This window comes from Durio zibethinus, chromosome 12 (assembly GCF_047325235.1).
Source record: "Durio zibethinus cultivar Kanyao isolate XHJ-2024 chromosome 12, ASM4732523v1, whole genome shotgun sequence".
In the NCBI taxonomy this organism is placed as follows: Eukaryota; Viridiplantae; Streptophyta; class Magnoliopsida; order Malvales; family Malvaceae; genus Durio; species Durio zibethinus.
Window position 1 is genome coordinate 17,138,898 of NC_143173.1, and position 11,575 is coordinate 17,150,472.

The 11,575-nt window shown below is 30.1% G+C and overlaps 1 protein-coding gene across 1 annotated transcript; it reads left to right on the forward strand.

The window, feature by feature from the left end:
* Positions 1-2,971: 2,971 nt before the first annotated feature.
* On the forward strand, positions 2,972-4,237 carry LOC111297666 (F-box protein CPR1-like). Its single transcript, XM_022892316.2, has one exon. It carries the CDS (start codon positions 3,041-3,043, stop codon positions 4,235-4,237), a length of 1,197 nt encoding a protein of 398 aa, XP_022748051.2. The 5' UTR covers positions 2,972-3,040.
* The last annotated feature ends 7,338 nt before the right edge of the window (positions 4,238-11,575 follow it).

Below are 11,575 nucleotides of genomic sequence, written 5' to 3' on the forward strand. Positions count from 1 at the left end.
CCCTATGATGAAAGAAAAGAAAAAAGGCAAGTTTGTTAGTTTTGCGGATACTGTTAAAGTGTTTAGAGATTTAAGTTAATGAAGGATTTGTTGGGATTTACCTTGAATCTTATAATCCCACATTGAAAGTTAAGTGAAGTTAAAAGAGTTTGAGTTTGTTTTGTATCTCACATCGGGAGTTTAGTAAAGATGTAAAGGCTTTCACCCTTATAAATAAGATGTTTGGTTTTAGTTTGATAATTCTAGGTAGTTAGACACTAAAAGAATAGCTAAGTGAATAGGCTATTAAAAATGTGTAATTGAGTTTTGAGTTAAGTTTTGAGTAAGAAGTTTTTGATAACTTTTCTTATTCTAAAAGTTTTTCAGTTGTAAAGATTTATTTGATAGTGGATTAGGTTTGAAGTAAGTAATTTTGAGTTGAGCTAAAACAAATATATTTGTGTATTCTTATTCTTGATTTGAATTTACTATTTTGTTTATAGGTGCTGCACGTGCATGTTGATTTTTCAATGCTAGGATGCTATACTACTACTCAGTTCTTGGATATTTCCAATTGGATTGGGGTTGGACATTAATGCACAGGGTTGCTTTAGTTTCTCTAGTTGCAAGAGTGGTTGAGTCCCTTACAATTACAATGGCAATAGATGATAATATCTCTGTTCCTCTCGCTACCATGCTAGCAGCCTATTTGAGTTTTAGACACTAGTTTCTTCCAAGTCTATTGTTAAAGCAATAACTTGTTGTTTTTCTTTTGATCAAAATTTTGCTATATTCAACTTAGATACATGTCATATTAATGGAGGGAGGTTGAAATTTCCTCAATTATTTTTGTAAACTCAATCATTAACGTTTTTTTTTCTCACTTCTAATACTTTAATTACATAATCAATCAACTCTACAAGTAAACATTTAACTTTGAATCAAAATTTTGCACTTGAAAATCATTCGAGTAGTTTGAATGAGAAGTGTGTCAACCACATTCATGTCAATCATTGCATTTTTTTTTTTTTATGTATATAATAAACAATGCAGATTTGGTATAGATAAATTTCAGTTTCTGACTCTTCGATCCAGCAGTGTTATGGCCTAGTTTCTATAATTGTTGTGGTCCATACTTTAATAAATACTTGGAAAATGAAAATGGGTGGTACTGGTGAAAGCTCGACTCAGTGATGCTTTTAAGCCTCAGTTTTTATAATAAGATATATTATATATTTATCTTTTTATAATATAAATTATATATTTATATAAATATAATTATATAATATAAAAATTGATATATTATATAATTCATATTGAGTTGCGTTGACTTCAAAACTTAAATATTAGAGATAAGATTTTTTTTTATTTAAATATGTTTAACGAAAATAATAATTTTAGACAAATTTTCTCAAATATAAAATAAATTATCGAGTTTGAGTAACTTAATTTTGTATAGTTTTAATTAGGATATATTCATATATTTCCTCCATCTTCATGTTCATTGTTCTAATTTGACTTTGGAATTACATTCAAATTAATCATTATACTTAGAGTAATGATGATTAAATTTACCATTCATATTTGAATGGCAATTTTATCGTTGTTACCTTGTTGTTTAAAGCTTGATCAAAATTAAAATATTGGTTAGGATATTTCACTATTTTTTATGGAATATTCCTTTACGGTTAACTTTTAATTATTTTTGAACAAAATTAAAAAGTATAGTAGTAAAATTATTCCCATTTAAAGATAAGCGATAAATTTGATTCAACATCTTAAGTAAAATGATGAATTTGAATTTACCCCTTTGATTTTCATAAAGATTAAGAAACAAAACTTTTGCTTTAATATATTTTCATAAAGATTAAAGAAAAAACTTTTACTTTAATAAGAAAAATTTTTTTTACTTTAATAATGAGTTAAAATGGATCAAATTCGATTGGATTCGGTTTAGTTATTTCTATCAATATATAGTATTTTAAATTTTAAAATTCAATCCAAATTCGAATTGACTTTCCTTTAAAACAAAATCGATGTAAATTTAATTTTATCGATTTAGTTAGATTTGATTCATTGATTTTTAAAATTTTAAAATTTTAATTTTTTCTATTATTTTAATATATTTATGTATATTTAAATAAAAAATAGTTATTTTATTTTATAAAAATTTAAAATTTATATAAAAAGTAATAAAAATATAAATAATTTGATATTTTTGTTTCTCATTATATGATTTGAAACTAATCTAAATCGAATTAAAATATATTAATAATAAATTCAAATTAAACATAATAAAAATATTCTAATGCTATCTGAATCAAATATTAAGATTTTATATCGATTTTCTATTTTATCAATTTTTCCCTTAACCCTAACTTTTTATGAATTAATCACTTTTAAAAAAATTATATTTAATAGGTGTAAGGTTCAAATTTTGATACCTACAATACCTTTTCTTATCCTTATACGGTGGCCCATCTAAATAGTAATTATTTAAGAAAAATAAAAAGTTGATAAACTAAATCAAATACTTAATCTATTAGGCCAAAAAAAAATGTTCAAAGACTCGACCATCTTATTAAAAAAATACAACACCTTAATTTTTTTTTAATATCTTTTAATATTCATTTTAAACCAATAATAATAATAATAATAAATCTCGAAGCAAGTTAGCTGCAAACATTAATATGCTTGAATGCCAATTAATTAGCTTTTCTTTTTTTCTTTCAATTTGAATTGAAGTAGAATTTGAATTGGTTTAAATATCAATTTCTTATTAAAGAGAAAACAAGTTAATGTAGGAGATAACTCTTTTAATTTTTTTTCCTATCAAATATTTATATTTAATTGAATTTGTATTTGATACATTGTATAATTTTACATATTATCAACGACATATAGAGATATCTCATTAATGAAAAATTTATTAAAAATTATTTTTTATTTATATAATATATATAAAAAAGATACAAATATGATTTCTTAACGTTTTGAAATCAAATAAACCTAACAAATTCTCTCCCTTCCCTACACAAAATTAATCCAACATAAGACGACGATGAAAAAGAATGCGGCTGCTTTTCTCTGCGGTTTTGTCGTTCCACTCGAAATCCAAATAGAAATTTTATCAAGAATGCCGGTAAAGAGCCTCATCCGATTCAAGTGCGTTCAAAAATCATGGTGCAATCTCATCCAAGACCCTTCTTTCATCGTCATGCATATGGATCGTTTTGGTAAAAATAACTATGGTTTTCTTCTTCGCAATTATACTTTTGATCAATACATCAAGCAATATTGCATAGGAAACGAGAGCAATAATATTGTTGAGAGTACCGAATTTCACATGTCAACTAAATTGTTATTTGGAGACTCAAAAGGGTCCATAATCGGTTCGAGCAACGGATTAGTGTGTTTAAGCAGTCACTCTTTTGTCCTGCACCAACCGGATCTCTTGAAAATACATATTTGGAATCCTTCCACAAGAAAAATCATGGAACTTCCTCTATGTCGTGGTGGGGCTATTGGAGCTACTATTATTTCTCCTTATTTTTTCCTTGGCTTTGGATTTTGCCCTAAGCTTGATGATTATAAGGTGGTAAGGGTTATGCTGTATGCTCGTTCTTATGGTTGGCCGCCATCAGAGGTTCAGGTTTACACCTTAAGCACAAATTCATGGAAAAGGATGACAATGGCAAACCCTGGCTGGGGTCTATCGCCTTCGTTAGGACGAAACGGGGTCACAAATGGGGCTTGTCATTGGCTAGGACTACAAATAAATTCACCAAAGAGAATGTCGATCATTGCTTTCAAATTTGATGAGGAGGAATTTCTAGAGATTAATCCACCATATCATCATATTTTTCAGTATAGAAGCAGCTTTTCGGTTTCGGATATATTCATCACAGAATATCGGGGTTTCCTTTCTTTGATTTCCGAAGGAGCTGATGGAAATTCTGCATTTGACATATGGGTGATGAAAGAATATGGTGTAGCTGATTCTTGGGTTAAACAATTCGCTATTGAAGTACCAGTCCCACAACATAAATTGCAGGTAATGGTGAACTTTGACAATAATGGTGCTCAACTTCTTCTACTTCTAGATAAGAATACGGGAAGGTTTTTTTGGTATGATATCAAGACCAATCAAATTGACGAGGAGCACGAATTGTTAAACTTCTTATATCCAGATGAGCAAGTCATTGGTTGCGAGGAAAGCTTAGTTTCATTGCCTGGGGAAATTAGCACTGTGATTTGAGAAGAATGATTGGAATTTTATACAATTTTAGTATAATTTTGTTTACTTTCCACCTTGAATTTTAGGGTTAATTTATTTGGTTTTGATCTTTTTTAAATAATATTTGCTTTTGATTCTTGATGTATTGACATTTGGATAGATCATGGTGCAATTTCATTCAAGACCTACTTTCATTTTTCATCACCATGCAGCAGAATGGCTTTGGTAAAAACAAAGATAGTTTTCTCCTTTATAATTCTTATCCTGATACTTTAAGCATTAATATTTCAGAGGAAAGATATTGCTGGTAGTAATAAAATTCTCATGTCAAATGAATGGTTCCTTGGAGAATCACAGGGATAGGCTTCAAGGAATGAATTAATTTGATCAGAAAGATGCTTAGAATTAGGCCCAAATCACAGCCAATTATCGCATCGTCACCACCACACCTATCTTGTTTTTGGCTTTACTAAAAGGTATCATGGAGCAGGAAAGAAGCAGCTTTTACCATGTAAACATAGTACTAGAGTGATTTTACTTTCTCTCATATGTGTTATAGTAATCAAAGTTGTACCATGATGGCTTCAGGGGAAAAAAAAAAAAAGCTTTCACAAAACGTGATTGCATAATTGGCTCCTGCATCCCAAGAGTAAGTTCAAAATATCTTGGACTTTTTTGCCAAAGCTTCAATGGATATTCATTGAAGTTTTCCTACAAAATCTTATAAAGCCAATGTTTTTTATTGATTGCTTTTATAGTATTTGATAATCTTTTTAGTTGAAAGTTTTTATCACAAATATGCTTATGTTGTAATAAAAGAATTCTAACTGATGTTTTATCAATTGTACGAGTAACATAAGTATTTGATATAGAAAATGGAATATAAGTTCATAAAAAATTATTTTCTAATAATATATCTTCATGCATGTTTGGAAAACATAATATTTTTGACATTATGAATCTAACATTATTGAGATAAATAGAAATATTTTTTTTGCTTTATAACCAATAATAATTTCCCTACGTCAAACCCAAAAGTAGTCAAGGAATGCTCGAAAAGTATATTTGGTAATTTAAAACAAAATTCAATAACATAAGAAAATGATTTGGCAAATGACACTAAAATAAAACGGATTAAAATTTTAATAAAAATTATATATAAATTTAATAAAAATAAAAAATATACATTTTGTGTTTTTATATTAACGTGTATTTGTAACACAATTTTCGTATAAAATATGACATATACATGAATTACATGTGTCTTATACTACATGAATACAAAATCTATTGCATATCACTTACTTGCATTGTTTCTTCAAGAACTTTCTCTTCCTTCGTGGAAAATGAAACCTATTTAAAGAAAAAGAGAGAGCAGTCAACAATTGCATACTCTAAAAATTGATACTTGCATAGTTGAAACAAGAGATACAAGAACAGCAGCAAAAATGTACCCTTTAGTTTTGGGAAACTTTTCTTTTTTCTCCTTCAAACACTAATGGTATGCGAGGAGGTTTGAAGGTAAAACAGAGAAAACAGATGGAAAGCTGAGAGTATAAGGGAGTAAACAACTCTTAATTTATTTGAGTGCAGAGCAAAGTAGTGTGCTTATACACCATTATCATTGCATCTTAAGTTAGTTATTAAATAAAGGCTAAAACAACAATAAAAACACATAAATTTTATCACTTTATCTATATAACTAGATAAACCCTTACCTAGTTATAATATCCAAATAAATCATTGACTTGTAATTTACATTCAAATAAATTCTTAACTTTTAATTTATATCCAAATAAGTATTTAATTTTTTAATTTGTACTTAATCAAATCTTTAACATAAATCAACTTTTTATTTCAAAAAATAGTTTATTTAGATATAAATCAAAATAATAAAGATTTATTTAGGTGCAATAAAAATTTAGGGGCTTACTTAAAAAAGAACAAAATAATTGAAAGTCTTTTTTGGTTTTTTAAAGTATGAGGGGTAAAAGGGAAATCATCAAGCAGAATGCTCTCCCCTCAAATCAGGATGATTTGAGGATTGAAAAAAGTGAGAATACTGGGGCACATTGGGGAAGGGGCATTTTATTTGGATCTCGTTAAATATTTGTGTCATGAATCTCACGTCGATAAGAGAAGGGATGATTTTGGACTTACAAATCATGGGTCTTCTTTCGTGTAATATACACGTCGTTTGGATTAAAAATATAGATATAAGACAAGTGATATCAGAACAGACTCAATTTTGTACTGATGTAAATTTTCATGAGAGATATTAGAGTCGAGATAGACCCAGATGAAGGGGTTTCTTTTCCTCTGTGGATGAAAGAGCTAGTTCAATGAAAGCATTTAACAATTGGAAGGGAGAGAACATCACGAATCCCACATCAATAAAAAAAGTGGAAGTCTAATTAGATAAGAGGGTAGTCTTAGGTTGATAAACCGCTAGTTTTCCTCCACCTGATAGATATATCTTTTGAATTGAAAATGTGGATCCTTGACACATGCACCTACCCATTAAAATCTTTCAATCATTAAACATAAATTTTAACTCAATTAATTGATATAATAATAAAAAATAACATTTAGATGATCTTAAATTCAAACCTCTTTACCTATAATTTATTCTCTTATTCTTAAATTATGATATTTTTTTTTGTAAAAAAAATAGTTATTAATAACTTCTGGCTCTGTGTTTCATAGGTGTTGCAAATATAATGGGAAGAACATTTGGGTCATCCAAGATTTCTTACAATCAAAGCAACAGTTGGGCTGGTAGCATATCGGTGTTTGTTTTAGGATTCTTCATTTCTATTGGGTGAGTTTCAGAAATTTGACACATTTTAGTATATGTTCTGCTTTCTTATAACATTGCTGATAAAATTTTTCTTGTTCCATGTAGGATGCTACACTACTACTTGGTTCTTGGATACTTCTAGAGAAGAATACGAATACGAGAAGGGTTTTTGGTATAATATCAAGACCAATCAAATTGAGGAGGAGCACGAACTGTTAAAACTCCGTATATCCAGATAAACTAGTCATTGGTTGCAAGGAAAGCTTAGTTTCACTGCCTGGGGAAATTAGCACTGTGATTTGAGAAGAATTATTGAAATTTTATACAATTTTAGTGCAGTTTCATTCGCTTTCCACATTGATTTTAGGGTTAAATTATTTGCTTTTGATCTTTTTTAATAATATTTGCTTTTGATTCTTGATGCATTGACATTTGGATATATCTTGTTGCAATTTCATCCAAGACCTACCTTCATTTTTCATCACCATGCAGCTTAATGGGTTTGGTGAAAACAATGATTGTTTTCTCCCCTATAATTCTTATCCCCATACTTTAAGCATTATTTCAGAGGAAAGATACTGTTGGTAGTAATAAAATTCTCATGTCAAATGAATGGTTACTTGGAGAATGAATTAATTTGATCAGAAAATGCTTAGAATTAGGCCCAAATCACAGCCACATATTTTGTTTTTGGTGCAGGAAAAAAGCAGCTTTTACCATGTAAACGTAATACTAGAATGATAACAGTAATCAAAATGGTACCACGATGGCTTCGGGGACAAAAAAAAGCTTTGACAAATTTGATTCAAACAGCATCTTCAACATATCACATATTGACCAAAACGTGATCAAAAAATTGGTTCCTACATCCCCGCCATCTGCATCTTGCCAAGGGTTCCTTTCAATGGACCATGTTATACGCACCCCCAACCCTTCCATTAGAAAACAGTGAAATATGACGAGAATAAATTGGTTCATAAAACTCCGGTTAATATTCAAACATTGAACACCATATCAATATATCAATATATGAAGTAGCTTCCTACCTGTAACAAGTTTCCATTGTTTGATTTCTGATTCCAGCAACAAATTCATCAATGGTTGAGTTTAAGATATGGAAATTGTCCATTGTTTGATTTCTAATACCTGCAACAAGTTCATCAAATAAATGGTACAGAAGTGTAGAAACTCGCTTTAGATTTTGGCTAAAAATCATATGAATAGAAATAAATGAAGTGCACATCAGATAATAAAACTAAAAAAAATATTAAAATGGAAGACCAAATAGGATGCAACATGGAAGTTGAACTAGTCCACTCAGCTTTACGTAGGTTTAAAAATCTAACATTTCATACTGAATGAACTACAAATGATACTCTCACCAAGAATAAAGGCAAAGGATCATTTCAACAAGTTCATGAAATGCCGCATTTCAATTTTTTACTACTAATTCTGCTTAAAGATTGCGATAATTTTCATACTGCATTTGCACAAAAAATCCTTCAATCAAACAAAGTTTATTCACTTGCAAAGGAAGGCCAAAATGTATGTCAGAATACAGTCTTCAAGGAATTATAATATATTTAGGCATTGAAAAATGAAATTTTGGTTGGCTAACTATCCTTTTAAAAGCCAATAAAAGCCTCATTTGGTTCTATCAAATTTATTGTCATACATGTATAGAACATAAGACATTTCCAATATGAGTATGGGAAAAACATGTCACATCAATGTTTTTAAATAAATAAATGCCATTTATAGTTTTCTATATTGTCATGATAAAATGCCTAGTTATCAGGCATTGCCATGCCTTCTTAACTCCAATATCATCTGCCAGTTGGAAAGCAGAAAGATATTATGGATCACAAATTGAGATCCGGCAAACAATACTTATCACAATCTTCTTCTAAAACATAATATTTTAAAAAGTTTCGAACATGTTATTAAGATTGTCAAACTAGGACCAAATACAACAGAGAGAGGGAGAGGGGAAGTGGAGGGTTTAGGTTGTTTTGCAGAGATTTCTATTGAACTTCTATCAAAATACAAAAAATGGACATTTGTACAGGACTGGACTTATACAGGTTAAATGATCCAACAGTCACACACTTAAAGTTAGCAGTGATCAGAGTCAGTTTCCAATGAAATATTTTAATTTAATACTATCATGAAGCAACACGCAACTCATATTTTAAGCAATGAAGCGCAACACATAATATATTAATAACATAGTATGAGGGTGATAAATTTAGAAGGGGAATTGGAATGACAAAAGATGTGACTGGTCCCTGTAAAGACTTATTAAGATGATACAACTAGATTCACCAGTTGTAGCAAACAAAAGGAAGGGGGGGCCATGTGAGATTACTTCTTTATAAGATTCAACCATTGCCTTTCTTTCCTCCTTAGAACACCGAACCTAAGACTTCTTCCCTCCTGACTCATTGCACTTAGGTAGGGTAAATGTTTGCCCAACCCACCTTTTATAGCATGCATGAGGATAAGATGGTTTACCAGCTTACAGCATATACATCTACATAATATAGAATCAAGATCAGAAAAGTCTAATCCAAAAACATAATTACTTTCACAGTGATAATCAAATTATGCAGTCTGCATAGAGGTATCGTGAACAGCCACTTGGTTATTAGCAAGTGCACCATGATTATATCTTACTTTCCATTTTAAATAATGATAAGATGAACAGCAACCCAAGGATTCAAAAAATGACTCTCGATTGTGTTACAAAAGGCAAACCTTCCAAACCCTAAATTGATTTATGCACAACAATCTAGATATGGACAAACAATAACACGAGAAAAACAAGGGGTGATCATTTCCACCAAAATGAAACACCAGAAAGAATCACGATCTCTGGTTCCTGAAATATCTCAAACTAACCCAAACCTCCAAACCACCATAATCTCTCCCTCCGGTTGCACCCCCCCCCCCTCAAAAAAAAAAGCCCTCAAGAATAAAAAATTAAAAAAAAAGATAGGAGGGTCATGAGAAACACTGGTTACTTATTGGATGCAATATCTGATATATTGCATTGAGTGAATGTTTCTTCACATCATTTCCCTTCCCCAAACCAGCTTGTAAGAGCATTACTAATCCAGCACATACTCCCCAAACTTACCCAGAACCTTCCTCCCGTAAATTCGCTGCTTCTAGGACTCTTGTAAAGGTGCACTATATCTCTAACCCGTCAGCTTTGCTATATGCATGGATCTATATGCATGGGAATAGGCTTTGAATGGCGTATTATGTTAAATAGATCATTGAACAAAGAACCTATTAATAATAATGAGTTTGAAGGATTCCTCTGAATATTTTTGCTAGAGAGTGGATATCTGCATTAGGTATGGCAGATACCTGTTTGTTTCCTTCCTGATGTAGAACAAATAATCTTAAAACAAGCATTCAAGAAAAAAATGAAGTATCATCAAAATTCTTGAATCTCAAATCTCAATAATCAAGTCTTAATATCAATTCTCAAATAAAAGCAATACTTTAAGCTGGTTGAAACTGAAAAAAAAAAAAAAAAAGGTACTCAAAAGGTACTCTAACATAACCTTGAAAACACCAAATATAGCTCTAATATCCAAATATTTAGAAAATAAGCAAATATCCTTACATACATAAACATGAATGTGTGTGTGCATGTTACAACTAGCAAAATGAAGTAGCAAATGCAAATATCTTAAATAATATAATCCTCAAGCACTTCTTTACATCCTTCATCACTTTCTTTCTAGACACATTTTACAACTCAATAAATATCTTCTTTTGTGTTTTGATTCCTACTGCTAAATTTTCACAGAAGCTCTATTTCTTCTCAGGCAAGTGAGACATAAAAATTTCAAATTGCTACATACAATGAGAGAACAATATCTATAATTCCACATGTATCCATTGACTAAAATGAAGCCCATCATTACCTCAACAAACGGGAACCTCTTTCCACTGAAATGTGCAAACAAAAGATAAGCAATAAACAGCACTATCATCTATATATGATGGGAGAATTTAACAAGAAAAAAATAGCTCGGAGGTTGTTCACATTTCTCAAACCAGAATGAGAAATCCCAAAGTTTTCATAAGCTGCAGTTCTGAGTCAATCCAGCAATTATAGATCTACAAAAGTTTCTGAATCTGGACATACTAACGTCTAGCGTGTAACTTTTTTTTATATAAAGTCTAATTTTTCTGGTTCTAGACAATCAAACTTTTAGGCTCCATTGTTACTCACATTTTGTTATTTGAGTTTTGCACTTTGTTTCATAAAAGTGCTAAAAAGTGTAAAAAAAAAAAATCGTAAATGTTTAAAAATGAAGAAAGTAATTGTAACGATTACTCAAATAAAAGAAAAAATCATGTATTTTGTTCTCCAAGAAATTAAAATTTTAGTTTTAATTCTTCAAATATATTATTATCACTTATTTGTTGGATTTCCATCCCAAAAGCAAATAATAACAAGCAAAGGAAGCCTTAGTCATCCCAGCAAAGCTGACAAGTTGAAGTCAGGTTCAATTCAGTTCAAAGCTTGCTTTTTCAAG